The 16,449-nt window shown below is 30.1% G+C and overlaps 1 protein-coding gene across 1 annotated transcript; it reads left to right on the plus strand.

The window, feature by feature from the left end:
* The first annotated feature begins 3,457 nt into the window (after window positions 1-3,457).
* LOC138337846 (uncharacterized) lies at window positions 3,458-3,994 on the plus strand. Its single transcript, XM_069288279.1, has one exon. It carries the CDS (start codon window positions 3,458-3,460, stop codon window positions 3,992-3,994), a length of 537 nt encoding a protein of 178 aa, XP_069144380.1.
* The last annotated feature ends 12,455 nt before the right edge of the window (window positions 3,995-16,449 follow it).

Consider the following 16,449-nt stretch of genomic DNA (forward strand, 5'->3'; position numbering starts at 1 on the left):
ATTTTTAATTATTATAACTTATTTACTTAGATGTCATGTAATAATTAAGAAAATGATCATAATTTTTAAAAGGTTTTTTATTTTGTGATTACAAATCTCACAGTACCACACAAATTCATAAATGTTTTATATAGAATATATACAAAAATTGACAAAATAACTTAAGAGATTGTACTTTTCAAAACAATCAACTTATTTGAGTTATATATATTACTAGATTGGCCACGGGCTGACATATTTGATTTTGATGTTACTTTTTAAATATAATTCTGAAAGTTTTTAATGTTCATAAACCGGTTTAATAACTTAGAATGAGCTCTGAGATCAGCCCAAGACTAAGGCCGAGCAACTAGCTGCTGCAGGATTGGACGTCTATCTATCTCACCACGCTCCCCTACTCCTATAAAGGCCGGCGGAAGGAATGCTCTGCTCATCTTTCTTACAGCTCGTTACCGCAGCGCTCGTTCACCCCTTCTGCTTCTTCCATTCAAAAAAAAAAGTAGTCTTTCCCTACTGATCTGACTCCGGCGGATTCTCGAGAAGAGAGGAGCCGTGGTGGTCCCCCCGGACCGTCCGAATCCCACGAGTGAATCGAAAGTTGGATCTACATTGAATCTCACTCAAATCGACTGTTTGAGTCGCGAAAGGGCCGCTTGCTTAATATTATTTATATAATAATAAGAAATTTATAAACAAAAATAAAAAAACAGGTAAATGATAGTGGAAGTTGTGACTGAACTAATTTACATGGAATGAAATTCTATCAGATTAATAAGAAATAAAGGTACAAGTAGAAAGAGCACAACTCTACTACATTGCTCTGAAGTATTCTCTTAGTCATATCCACTTCTAGAGTAAAGGTCTTCTCTTCTTAGCTAATTTTCATTGCCAACTGACACTACTTTGTTGTTAGTCTTCTTGCATCAAGTTGGTTGTCTTGCTCCAACCAAGAGACAACCATGTTAGAATTTTCTGGTTGTAAACTTATATAAATATATTATTCTAAAAAATTGTTTACCATTTATAGCAATAACTTTTTTTATTCACTTACAATTTTAATACATATTACAAAGAATAATTTATATTCATATACAATACAAGTTTTATTAATGAATAATATATTTATCATACATCTTAATATACTTCGTGATCATCGTTTGATAGAGTTTATAAAAATAATGCTCAATAGACTGTATTAGTAATATTTGCATCAGTTTTGTATGCATTAGTTATGCATAGATTATTTCTTATGCATTATTTGGTTTGATGTATTAAAAATAGTATGCATTATATAAAAATATTTATTTACAAAATTATAGTTCACAATTATGGAGAAAAAGATGTAAAAGTGCTTTTGATGGGTAATTATGTCTTTAACCATGCTAATAAATGCATTAAATCCTTTGCATTACTAATACCTAAAAATCAATGATATTAAAAATACACTCCTCCATACACAATAGAGTTTATAACTATGCAACTATTAGTTATACATAACATGAAAAAAGATATCAAACAAGAAATTTTACCTACTAAATAATTAACTAATTAGATATGATTAATTCAATATGTTAATAAAAGTAAATGTTGTTTTTAAAAGAAAAGTTACAGTTTTTTTAGCCAATAAAAAATTGTTAGTATTTTATTAAAAAAAACGATACAATTTTTTAGCCAAACAAATGTGTATAATAATAATATATAATATTTTAATATTAATGACCATTATTTAAAATCCACGTTTGAAAATTTCTTTTTCAAATTATCACTTAAATAATAATTTCTTTTTCTTATTTGCATATAATCTATAGGTTCAATATTTATTGATTAAAAAAATCAAAGTTATAATAATAATATCAGTAGCTGTTGTAAATCCATTGTATATGTGGATGATCCATTAGAGTTATCCAACAATTAATTGGATTCATGTATTAATCAAGGTGATATGAACCTTGATGATAACTATGTAAATTTCAAGGTGACCTTTGACTATGATATCTCAACACTATAAATAGAGATATCATTCACCATTGTATGGTATACTTGAATAAGAAAATTATCTCCTCTATCTTATACTTCTTGTCTTTTTCTTCTTATATTCTGAGCTTTCTTTACAACACGTTATCAACACGAAGTTGCTACTTGCAAAGAAATCCCCAGTTGACAGTTGGATTCAAGATGAGTAATGGAGATGTATGCCTTCTTGATAGTGCTACAACGCATACAATATTAAAAGAAAAGAAATACTTTTCTAATTTGGTTATGAAAATGGCATATGTCAACACAATATCAGGTAGTACAAAATTAATTGATTCCTTGAAAGCCTGTGAATACTAGAGCCAGTGAAACGGTAGCTACTAAAGCGTAAACTGCTCGTTTTTCCTTCCCCGCGAGTATAGCATGATGAGCCCACTCTGGAAGAGCGACCTTATTACTACCTGGAGGGACAATATTAAGCATTAATAATGCATTATATTGTAGTAAGTCTCAAAGAAACTTATTAAGTTTCAAAGTTATTCACCAAAATGGCTATCATGTTGAGACGGCTAATGAAGGAAAGGTTGAATACCTTTACATTACTACAATTAATGTAGAGAAGAAAATTGTGCATGAAAAATTACCTGCATTTTCTTCTGGGTTGTACTATACAAGTATAAGTATAGTTGAATCACATGCCATAGTAAACAAAAGGTTTACTAATTTTAATGATTTTATCATTTGGCATGACCGGTTGGGCCATCCCGGATTTAATATGATGCACAAAATCATTGAGAATTCATATGGGCACACCTTAAAGAGCCCAAATATCCTTCAATCAAAGGAATTCTCTTGTGCTGCTTGTTTTCAAGGAAAGTTGATCATTAAACCATCAACAGTTAAGGTTGGAATTGAATCCCCTGCGTTTCTGGAACATATACAGGGTGATATATGTGGACCAATTCAACCTGCATGTGGACCCTTTAAATATTATATGGTCTTGATAGATGTTTCTACAAGATGGTCACATGTGTGTTTATTATCAACTCGTAACATGGCTTTTGCGAGATTGTTGGCTCAAATAATAAGATTGAAAGCACAATTTCTAGACTATACAATAAAGACAATCCGTCTAGATAATGCTGGTGAGTTTACATCTCAGGCATTTAATGACTATTGTATGTCTACTGGTATAACAGTTGAACATCCAGTTGCGCATGTTCACACTCAAAATGGTCTAGCAGAATCATTGATTAAACGTCTGCAATTGATAGCTAGACCATTACTAATGAGAACAAAATTATCTGGATCTATGTGGGGGCATGCTATTTTGCATGCAGCAGCACTTGTGCGCATAAGGCCGATCAATTATCCTGAATTCTCCCCATTACAATTGACTTTTGGTCAAGAGCCAAACATTTCCCATCTTTGAATTTTTGGATGTGCGGTGTATGTCCCAATTTCTCCACCACAACGCACAAAGATGGGGCCCCAAAGAAGGTTGGGGATATATGTTGGGTATGAATCTCCTTCAATCATAAAATATTTGGAGCCTATGACTGGAGATTTATTTAAGGCAAGATTTGTTGATTGTCATTTTGATGAATCAGTATACCCAACATTAGGGGGAGAACATAAGTCATTGGGAAAAGAGGTAGATTGGAATTCATCATCTCTATCTCATTTGGATCCTCGAACAAACCAATGTGAGCAAGAAGTTCAAAGAATAATTTATTTGCAGAACATTGCAAATCAGCTACCAGATGCATTTACTAATCTTCCAAGGATTACAAAATCGCATATTCCAGCTGTTAATGCTCCAGTTCGAGTTGATATCCCGACGGGACAAATTGTTAAGACAAATGAGTCTAGACCACATTTGAAGCATGGTAGACCAATTGGTTCCAAGGATAAAAATCCTCGAAAGAGAAAAGGAATAAATGATCAAGATGATCATGGGTTGAAAGAAATTTCTCAAGATGAGACCCAAGTCATAAAACATGATGATGAGGAGGTTTGAACTTCTGAAAATAATGAAATTTCAATGAATTATGTCTCGACAAGAAAGTTGTGGAATCGAAATAATATTGTGATTGACAACATATTTGCCTATAATGTTGCTATTGAAATAATGCAACAAGATGAAGATTTTGAGCCAAAATCTGTTCACGAATGTAGACAGAGAAATGATTGGCCAAAATGGAAGGATGCAATTCAAGCTGAATTGGCTTCACTAGAAAAACGTGAAGTTTTTGGACCGATAATCCGAACACCTGAAGGTATCAAGCCAGTGGGGGTACAAATGGGTTTTTGTACGAAAAAGAAATGAGAAAGGTGAAGTCATGAGATATAAGGCCCGACTCGTTGCTCAAGGTTTTTCTCAAAGACTTGGCATTGATTATATGGAGACATATTCTCCAGTGGTAGATGCAATCACCTTCAGATATCTCATAAATCTGGCAGTTCATGAAAAACTTGAAATGCGTCTAATGGACGTTGTCACAGCCTATCTATATGGCTCATTGGACCACAACATTTTCATGAAAATTCCTGAAGCATTCAAAGTGCCTGAAGCATACAAAGATTCAAGAGAAACTTGTTCAATAAAGCTTCAGAAGTCTCTGTATGGATTGAAACAATCAGGAAGGATGTGGTACAATCGTCTAAGTGAATATTTGTTAAAGAAAGGGTACAAAAATGACCCGATTTGTCCCTGCATTTTCATTAAATGGTCGGGGTCTGAATTTGTAATAATAGTTGTGTATGTTGATGATTTGAACATCATTGGCACTCGTAAAGAGCTTTTAGAAGCTGTTGAGTGTCTGCAAAAAGAATTTGAAATGAAAGATCTCGGCAAGACAAAATTTTGTCTTGGTTTACAGATTGAGAATTTGTCAAATGGAATACTTGTTCATCAATCAACGTACACAGAAAAGATACTAAAGCGTTTTTACATGGATAACTCACATCCATTGAGTACTCCAATGGTGGTAAGATCGCTTAACATCAATACAGATCCATTTCGACCTCAAGAGAATGATGAAGAGCTTCTTGATAATGAAACTCCTTATCTTAGTGCGATCGGGGCACTAATGTACCTTGCTAACAATACTCGACCAGATATCTGTTTTGCAGTAAGTCTACTGGCAAGATTCAGTTCCTCCCCAACAAAAAGACATTGAAATGGTGTTAAACACATACTTAGATATGTTCGAGGGACCATGGACATGGGTTTATTCTATTCCAATGAATCCAAATCAGAACTGATTGGTTACGCAGATGCAGGGTATTTATCAGATCCACATAAAGCTTGATCACAAACAGGCTATTTGTTTACATGTGGAGACACGACAATATCTTGGCGATCAATGAAGCAAACGTTGGTAGCTACTTCTTCAAATCATGCAGAAATAATATCCATCCATGAAGCAAGTCGAGAGTGTGTCTGGTTGAGATCAATGACCCATCATATTCAGGAAATGTGTGGTTTTTCTTTGAAAAAGAATATACCAACCACAATGTACGAAGATAATGCTGCATGTATAGCTCAATTGAAAGGGGGATACATCAAAGGAGACCGGACAAAGCATATCTCACCAAAGTTCTTTTTCACGCATGATCTTCAACAAAATGGTGAGATAGAAGTTCAACAAATTCGTTCAAGTGATAATCTTGCTGATTTATTCACTAAGGCATTGCCAACATCAACGTTTGAGAAGTTGAGATACAAGATTGGAATGCGCCGTCTCCGAGATATCAAGTAAAGTTTTCATCAGGGGGAGCGAAATACGCGTTGTACTCTTTTCCTTAACTATGGTTTTGTCCCAAGTTGGGTTTTCCTGGTAAGGTTTTTTAACGAGGCAACATTCAAAGCGTATTATGAGATATGTGTACTCTTTTTCCTTCATTAGGCTTTTTCCCATTGGGTTTTTCCTAGTAAGGTTTTAACGAGGCACATAATCTATGGATATCCAAGGGGGAGTGTTGTAAATCCATTGTATATGTGGATGATCCATTAGAGTTATCCAACAATTAATTGGATTCATGTATTAGTGTTTCCAATGTGATAAGATATCAAGGTGATATGAATCTTGATGATAACTATGTAAATTTCAAGGTGACCTTTGACTATGATATCTCAACACTATAAATAGAGATATCATTCACCATTGTATGATATACTTGAATAAGAAAATTATCTCCTCTATCTTATACTTCTTGTCTTTTTCTTCTTATATTCTGAGCTTTCTTTACAACAGTAGCAATAATATTATTGTTAATAATAATAGTACTTGTAGCATAAACTATAAAAAAAATTTCAACTATTATAGTGCATTTTATAATAATAATAATAATAATAATAATAATATGAATTTATAATTAAATAAATAAACTAATTTAGAATCCAGAAATAAAATAAAAATTACAAAAGAAAAAGGAAAAAAAATGAAAAAACGCTTTTGAGTTATTATTTTTTATAAAAAAAAAGTAAAAAAGAAAAAGATAAAATCTAATAAATCCCATGTTTATCTAATTTTTCATTTAAATAAATATAGACACATATCAATAATTAAAAATAAAAAGATGACACATGTCAACATCACAAAATTTTCAGATTTTTATTTTAAATTATTTAAATAGGGAACTTAGAAAGTTTTAATATAACTACCTCATATCCCACTTTCAATTTCCCTAACAAGATGGCAGTTTTAAAACTGACCGATAATACTACGTACCTCTTTGTTTGACTTTTATTTGGAAGCATTTGGTTAAGTAATAGTAATTTTGATAGCAACGGAGCTCATGATCACTATTTCTTTAAAATGGTATTTCTGCAAAATAAAATTATTGTCACTTTTTTTTTATTCTTGCCCTATATTTTTCAACAATTTCAATTATATAAGTGTGCTTTTTTTTTTCTATAGCCCGTTTTATTTATTTCTTCTAATGAAAGGAGTGGTTACATAAAAGAACAAGCACTAAGATTTGAGATTCATAAGTACTTGTGCTTCTTCTTTAATAGGAGTTTTCATTAAATTTAATTTTTTTATATTTATGATTGAGTATTTTTAAGATCTTTTTTTGATTGGAGGTAGATAAAAATTTATATTATCAGCTTTTGTTAGAATTCAATTGATGAAGTTAATTTTTTTTAGTTTTTATTATATAACTGATTAGAAACTGATAAACTTCATCTTGTGAAGATATTTATGTTTTTCTCATTAGTAGTATGTGTTAGATTTTAAACGGTGTGAATGGAAACTGAAGAGTTGCGACTTGTGACTTTTATGAAAGGTTGCGACTATTATGAAAAGTTGTGATTTTTATGAAAGGTTGTAATGTTTCCTAAAGATTGTGACTTTTCAAAGGTTTTTGACCTTTCTGGAAAGGCACAAAACGTTTTCACACTACCCTTTGTTTTTATATAAATTGAGGGATTTCCTATCATTTTCGTAAATGTAATTTCTAAACTTCTTCTACTACTTCTAAATCTAGTAACTAAGCGTACTTTACTGTCATTGAACGACTCATTGACACCAACGGTTTTGGTATCAATACACTGGTGATTGAGATCATTCTAACCTGGGAAGAAATATTTCAAATCAAACCTCAAATACTAGATGTGAATAATTTCCTTAAGGGGACACTGTGCATTCAGTAAGCTTGATCTTCTTTCTGTTTTTCCAGATTTTGATATGTTTTACAAATTTTAGATTTGTGAATTAATTTTTGTTCTTTTAATCTTGTGTTTTTCACTGATTCATTAAAATTTGGTAACTTCGTGTTTCTGCAAAATTTGTTGGAATCAGTAAGATTCTTTAAACACATATTAACAATAATTCTTGTTTAGAAAAATATTTCGTATAATTTTTTTTAATCTGTTTCTGATTCTAGTTTCTCTACAAGTTTCAGTTTCCTAGTTGTGAAAATGTTCTTAAACTTTGTTGCTTTACAAAGTTCTTCAAAGTTTTGTTCTAAGTATGTTAGAAATATAAGATGACAACAATCTTAAAAAAATTATTATATTGTTGGTATTTCTTGTATTCTACTAATTAAGAGAAACAAATAATGAAAGTAGAATATAAATACATTAGTTCTCCAGAATTCGGTGCTTTGTTTAGCAAGGTCGAAGTGAGAATGTACAGAAAAAACCGGTGGTGTTCTGGTTTAGGATTACATCATGTAACCTTCTTATTATTTTATCGAAGGAGGAAAATAGTTTCTAAAAGTTCACTACTTTGATTGTTTATCATGTGTATCTTTGGAAAAAGATTTACAAACCATATGTTGTGGAATGAATTTTGCTTTGCAAATAGTGTTGCCTTTTAAATTATTTAGTTTGCAAAATGAGAGATGTATATTTTTATTTAATAAAATAGTATGTCAAAATGTTATAGTTGGAAGATTATTAGAAATTAAAAATATTTTGATGTGATAATCTAAGAATATGTTTGATTCTGTTTGGAGAATTTTTTTTTTGTAGTTTTGTACTCTTTGTGAATTTGATTATGTCTAATTGTTGTGGACTAAAAACTTTTGTAGTATTATACTTTGAATAAATATGACTATGCAATTTATTTGAAAAATATGAAAACTTCACTTACCAAGTCTGTGTTGTACTTTTATTTTTTTATAAACTTCAGTCATATAGAAACAATCTAAATACTATGTGGTATGTCTATTTGCGATAGAGGAAAAAGACCAGTGACTTAGAGTTTGTGAGCTTGTGTCTCTTTGGAATGAACTTTGATACTGTGTAAAGATTGTCAAAGAGAACTGAAACTCTATAATTCTTTCATAGAATAATATTTTCAAAAGAGTTTTCATACTGTCATTGACATTTTTATAGTCTGAAAAAATATGTGGAAAAACTATTTTCAAATACTTAAAAAATATTTTTGAGATTATATTCAAAATGTGGGGGTTCTTTGCCTATGATAAAAATAAAATTAGACTTCGTGTCTAATTTAATTTTGGAGCAAAAAAATTGAAATTCGGAAATACTTCTGTATTAAGTTAGACTCACAAAATATTTGGAGTATATATTTGATATTGTGGTTGTTGAGTTTCTCTATTACTAGTATATGATGTGACTAGTATGAAACTACCAAATTATATAAATACTTGTTCAAAATAATTGTGTTCTTTTATGAAAAAATGTCACTTAAAATGTAGTGATTATTTATGAAAAGATATGTCTATTGTAATAAATTTATTTGCATAGACATGAATATTGGTGAATAATCATTTGTTTATGTTTTTGTAAAACAAACATTTGAATTATATTGCCTTTCTTGGACCTGGTGAAACTTTGTTCATGGATAATTTTATAACAATCAAATTGGAAGTTATAGAAAAGTCCTTTTGAAAAGGACATTTGACGAGGTGATGACTTTAAACAATGTTTGTATCACACAAAATTGTAAGAAATAGGAACAAAATATTAGTGAGAATAAACCTACCTCGCAAAGATCTTTTCAAACTCAATATTTTTATTTGTTCTTACTTGCTTCAGTCAAAGTTTGTGACATGAGCACTCGGGGCATGTCAATTGAAAAACACCTTGTAAGGAAAATTGATCAATTTAGAAGTTTTGTCTATCTTTGAGTGCAATCAATAAAAATGTCAAGTTTGTGTGGAATCTAAGTATGTTGAGCACTCTTATAAATCTATTGAAAGAAATTCTAATCCCTTATAATTGATTTACACTGACATTTGTGATACGAAGTCACGTGGTGGGACAAAGTATCTCGTTACTTTTATTGACAATTGCATTATAAATGACTATGTCTATTTGCTGAATGGTAAGGATGAAATAATAGAATTGTCTATACAATGTAATATCGAAGTTCAAAATCAGTTAAAAAAAATAAAAAATGATAATAATGGAGAGTATAAATCTCCTTGTGGAGATATATGTTTGGAAAGTTGAATTATCCATCAAATTGCTTCTCTATTCATCTCAATCTAATGAAAAATCAAACGTTGAAAGACATGATGGATGCATTATTTATAAGTTCAGGTTTACCACTAGACTTGTGTAGAGGAACAATCCTTATTGCAAAAGGGAACAACAAAATTTTTGTCTTTTTTTAATAAAACGCAATTTTGTTTGTTCAAGACACAATCTATTCTATATGAGAAATGGAAAGGAAGAAAATTCAACTTGAAATATTTCAATGTGTGGGGATGTCTATCCAAAGTCCATATTCCTATTCCTTAAATGATTTAAATAGGACCAAAGACTGTGGATTTTAAACTTAGACTTGAATTGAGTAGTGAAAGGTAAACGATCTTGGGAAGAATAAGAGGAGAATGCACTTAAAAAAGAGATTCAGAGGCACAATAAATGTCAAAGGATATCTACTTCCTTCGAATATAATTTTGTAAAATTTCTTGTGTATTCTATAGACTCATCATTTTAGATAGTGCTAATAGTGAGATTCGTTCAATCTTTATCATTCCTATTTGAAGTTGGTTGATCTTCCTCCAGGAAATAAACCTTTGGGTTCCAAGTGAATCCTCAAAAGGAAAATGAAAGTCACTTGAGCTGTTTACAAATATAAAACAAGACTTTTTGTCAATGATTTTAGACAAAAATAAGGTCTTGATATTTTCGACAGATACTCTCCAGTAACTAGGATTAAATTCATTTAGATGTTAATTGTGTTACTGTGGTATATGACCTCCAAATTCATCACATGAATGTGAAAAGAACTCTCTTAAACGGATAATTGGAGTAAAAAATTTACATGGAACAACCTGAGAGTTTTACGATTTTTGATAAATAAAAGAAAGTATTCGAACTTGTTAAGTCACATTATGGACTAAAGCAAGCACCCAAACAATGACATAAGAAATTTGACCAAACCATGTTGGCAAATGGATTTAAGAATGATGGAAGTGATAAATGTGTTCACATTAAAATCACAAGGTCATTATTTGTTTGTATATTGGTGATATGTTGATCATCAATAGAGACACTAATGACATAAATGCAACTAAACGTGTGCTAGAAAGAAAGTTTGGAACGAAAAATCTTGGAGTTGCTGATGCGATCTTAGGTATAAGAATTCTTAAAACTCCATATTATTTAGCATTTTTCACAGTCTCATTGTATTGAAAAGGTACTTGACTAGTTCTAATGTTTGGATTCCAATATCGTCAAGTCTCCAATAAATGTAAAATTTGCATTTCAAAAGAGTGAAGACGAAAGTTACTCACAATTGAATTGTGCTATAGTATTGGGAAGTATGATGTGTATCACGAAGTGTGCGTGATCAGATATAGCATGTGCTATTAATGAATTGAGTCGGGTCACGAGTGATCCCAATCAAACTGATTGGATGACAATTAAAAGAGTTTTGGAGCACTTAAGAAATACTCAAAACTACATCTTATATTTTAACATTATCCATCATTATTGAAAGAATATATTGATACAAACTGAAACACAGGACAGATGAAGTAAAATTCACGAGTAGATATGGATTTACTATTGGTAGAGGAACAGTCTCTTAGAAATATTTCAAAAGAGACATGTATCACTATCTCTACAATGATCTTTGATCTAGGTGCTCTAGATAAGGTCGATGAATAAGTTGAAAGACTCCAGAATTTCTTTATAGATATTTTTTTCTCAATCCATTAACATCATTATGCATACACTTTGATAGTCAAGATGCAATAGTTAGGGCATGGAGCATGATGTATAATGGAGAGTCTCATCATATAGGACATAGCCATGATACCGTTAGAAAACTACTCTCTAGTGGAATTATCAGAATTGACTATGTGAAGTCAAAGAATAATATGTCGGGTCCACTTACAAAAAAAGACCTAACTAGAGAGAAAGTTTAAAGATCATATAAGGGAATGAATTTACGGCTTAGGTTAAGTCATCATAGAGGTAACTCTACCTAGCAGACTGGAAATCCCAAGAGCTATATTCAAGGAGAAAAATAAAGTTATGACTGGCGGTTCGACATTGTCAACAAAATCAATTCATTCTAATGATGAAGACAATGCTCAGGACCAAGGATACAATATTAAGGCTTGTAATGAGTTAATAAAGCTTAATATTTTTGATGATTTGCTACGTTTTGCATATTTGACCAAATAATGTATCTACGTGATAACACGGTTAGAAATCACTTATGTGAGGGTGAAGTGTAAGACGCTTCAAAGAGAATTATTGTCAAAAGCCTATTCTCTGTACACTCATGAAACTAGGAGGTGTTCTTGGATGAAACAAATACAACTGTAAGAACCATAAATGGTAAAGGATTAATTGTGTGACATATGATTGTCTAGCTATACACTAAAGCTCGACGGTTCAAAAATATTGCATCTACCGATTGACCGAGTATATCCGATGTATGTTCACTATGAAAAGTCCTAGTTGAAACCTTCTTATCAAGATGCAATTTATCCTTGCTTGTAAAGTACACATACTTGTCTCTTTATTTGTCTTGGAGTCATTTCTCATTCATGCGGGGATTGTTATGTTTTAAAAGGTATGAATGGAAAATGAAGAGTTGCGACTTTTATGAAAGGTTGCGACTTTTATGAAAAGTTGTGACTTCTATGAAAGGTTGTGGTCTTCCTAAAGATTGTAACTTTTCCAAAGGTTCGTGACCTTTCCGGAAAGGCACAACAAGAACCTTTTCGCACTACTCTTTGTTTTCTATAAATTGAGCAATTTCCTCTCATTTTAGTAGAAACAATTTTTGGATTTCTTCTAGTACTTCTAAATCTAGTATTCTAAGTGTACTTTACTATTGTTGAGTGTCTCATTGACACCAGCACTTTTGTGTATCAACACACTCGTGATTGAGATCATTCTATCACGGGAGAGCATATTCCATATCAAAACTATGATACTAGAGAGGAATAATTTACTTAAGAGGATACTGTGCATTTAGTGGGCTTGGTCTTCTTTCTATTTTTCCAGATTTTGGTATATGTTACATATTTTAAATTTGTGAATTAATTTCTGTTCTTGTGTTCTTCACTGCTTCATTAAACTTTGATAATTTTGTCTTTCTGCAAAGTTTGTTAGAATCAGTCAGATTCTTTAAACACAAATTAGGAACAATTCTTCTTTAATAAAAATATTTCGTATATATTTTTCTAATATGTTTATGATTTTAGTTTCTCTACTAGTTTTAATTTCTAGTTGAGAAAATGTTCTTAAACTTGTTGCTTTACAAAGTTCTTCAAAGTTTTGTTCTAAGTATATTTGGAATACAAGATGAACAACAGTATGAATGTGTTTTCAATAAAATAATTTTTTTTTAAAAGAATATTTATAATCATGTCAACATCAGATTTTAAACCAATAATAATAATTATGGAAGTAATTTATCGTTAAATATGTTGACACAAGATGTTTATGGACCAACACAGTGAACTTATAATATGCTATTTCAAAATTATTTTATGTTAGCACTTAAATATGTTAAATCAATAATAATTTGTAGATGGAAATAGACACACGTATTTATTAACCTTTGTATTGTTATTTTACAGGATCTTACATAACACATATGTTTGCAAATACTAATATTAAGAACAACAAGAGTTGACAATGATGACCCAAATGCATAATTATCCGAAGACAAAAATAAATGTTGGAGAATCACTATTTGGCTTATACATTTTTTTTGGATTTATTTGATATGCATGCAAAGTTTCTTTTAAATTTTTTTTATACTTTTTGTATATAAATTTGTCTAGAAAAATAGCTTCATCTATAACTCAACATAAATGTATTGTAAATGATGTGTACAATTTTAAAAAATCGCCGAAAAAATTGAAGTTCGAAAATATTAAAAATAATAATTATGAATAAATGAAAAAGACAAAGAGAAATCTACAAATAAAACACTAATCTATAGGACCCGAACCACATCACCCAATAAACTTATGCACACTAATAATTTTAGAAATATTTAGAATTTTTTAGTTTTTGCCTTTTGTATTAAAAATAAAAGATAAGTTTAAATTAATTTTTCCTATATATCTTCAAATATAAAAAGTTATTTAACAACTATTTTCTATATAATTAACTATTTTCTATGTATCTATGGAATGAAGGATGATAACTTGTAATGGTTAAATTATGTGGTAAATTATTAAAAAGTTACGTAACAACTTTTTTTAAAATAAAAAGATATCTTAGTAATTTTTTGAATTGTTACTTTTGAAGTAAAATATATGAAAAATTATATCTTAGAGATATTAATTATCACACTAAAGAGTTCTAATAAAACTTTTATGATATATATGATATTGTGCAACGTGCGGGCAGGTATACTAGTTTTTACTAGTACACTTTATCAAATAATTCCTTATAATTCAATGTTTCAATTTTTATCAAAAAAAATATAATATATTAAAAAAATAGTTTCAATACATATATTGCATTAAATTAAATAACTCACTTTTAATATATATTGCACATTTAACATAGTATTGTTATATATTGCTATAAATAGTAATAAATAAAAAGTATGCGAAAGTCAGTAATTATTTATTAAAAGGTACCAATCCAAGTAAGTTATCTTTTTTCTTTTCATACTAGCCTAGATCAGAGTACGTCTTATTAAATTTGTAATTAAGCTCTTGATTTTTCATAATCTAAAATTTGGACCTAAACTTCTCACAAGTAAATAAGTATTGACATCTGAAAAATACCCGTTCAAGGAACGTCAGCAATAGAAGAGGATATGTAGCTGCCAAATATACTAAACTTAATGTGGTATACTTCAACATTTGATACACATAAAATATATGATCTTCTTTAATTCCTTAAAAAAATGTGATTTTGCCAATTAAAATATCACTCATTTTGATTCAACATCTTTTAGCTGAACATATAGCTGAGTAGTAGTAGTTAATTGGAATTTTTTTTAGAAATGATAGACAATGGCTCATGCAAAGTACTATCACAAATATCAATTTCAATCACATAAGAGAAATGAAAGGACCTTTAGTGGCAACAATACAAAGATCAAAGAAACAGAACTATGCACTCAAAAATCAATTAAACAAAACACAAAAAAGAGGAAGGAAGCATGGAAAAATGAAATGTTTCCTATCAAAAGTTCGAAGGAACAGATCAAATGAAGTGCATAACCAAATAATAGCCACAGTTTAAGCAAGTTCAATGGAAAATCCTATAGTGAGTAGTTGCAGCAAACAGAAGAAAGAGAGTAAGGTGAATGACAAATAAAAATGCACCAAGAATTTAGTTCAAGAGTTAGAAGACAGTAATGTGTAAAGCAAGACAATAATTGGTCTAGAGGCATTACCTCCCATGAATTTGGAGGAGTTTTTAGGGTTTTGCCCTGATTTTCTTTACCATGATTAAAGATTTATTTTTTCTTAAAGAAAATACAAAACATTATCATAAATGTTTTTACTTTTATTGAAAGGAAAATATTATATTCTTTCATATTTGGTTTATTCTTTTCTGTTAGGAAAATGTTTTGGAGTAGCTAGTTCTTTTCTAGTAGGAGAAGTTTTAGGACTCTATAAATATATGTTTGTTTTTTCTAACACAACATACAATAGAATCCACAATGTAGTTGATTATAGACTTTAGTTTATGGGGAGATTTATTTTTTCTACAGTTTTAATGTTTTTCTTAAATTAGTTTTGGTATTATAGTATTTTGACTTTTAGTATAAGTTTTTGTTATCTGATTTATCAACAATATAGTTTGCTATTTGTAAGCTTCCGCATGACGCCCTAATCAAGCACTTCATATCCCCAATAAGTGATATCAGAGCACATTACTCAAAGATCCAATGGTCAATGATCTAATACTTGAATGAGGTTGAAGACAAATTCAAGTGTTTCAAACTAATTTGCAACAAATTTGATGATAATGAAGATTTTGTCAAGGTACATGTGGAGAACAAGTTTCAAGCATATTTTGAACATTCCTTTTGCATCAATTTTAGGAATATAACAAAATATTTTTAACCATTTTTAACCCATATATTATAAACTTTATTTTTATCCAAGGCAAGCAACAATGATGAAGATCTTGTGAAGAACTAGATTATCATGCAATGAAGACGAAATTTAAAATTTTTTTCCTTAAAGAAAAGACAAAACATTACCATAAACGTTTTTACTTTTCTTGAAAAGAAAATATAATATTCTTTCATATTTGGTTTATTCTTTTCTTTTAGGAAAATGTTTTGGAGTAAGAAAATGTTTTTGACTAGCTAGTTCTTTTCTAGTAGGAATGGTTTTAGGACTCTATAAATATGGACTAGTTTATTCTAACACAAAGTAACAATAGATTCCACAACGTAGTCCTTTAGATACTTTAAGTCATGGGGAGATTTATTCTCTCTACAGTTTCAATGTTTTTCTTCATATTAGTTTTGGTATAATAGTATTTTTACTTTTAGCATAATTTTTTGCTATCTGATTTATCAATAATATGATTTGCAATTT

Source organism: Solanum lycopersicum, chromosome 8, assembly GCF_036512215.1.
Source record: "Solanum lycopersicum chromosome 8, SLM_r2.1".
Taxonomy (NCBI): domain Eukaryota; kingdom Viridiplantae; phylum Streptophyta; class Magnoliopsida; order Solanales; family Solanaceae; genus Solanum; species Solanum lycopersicum.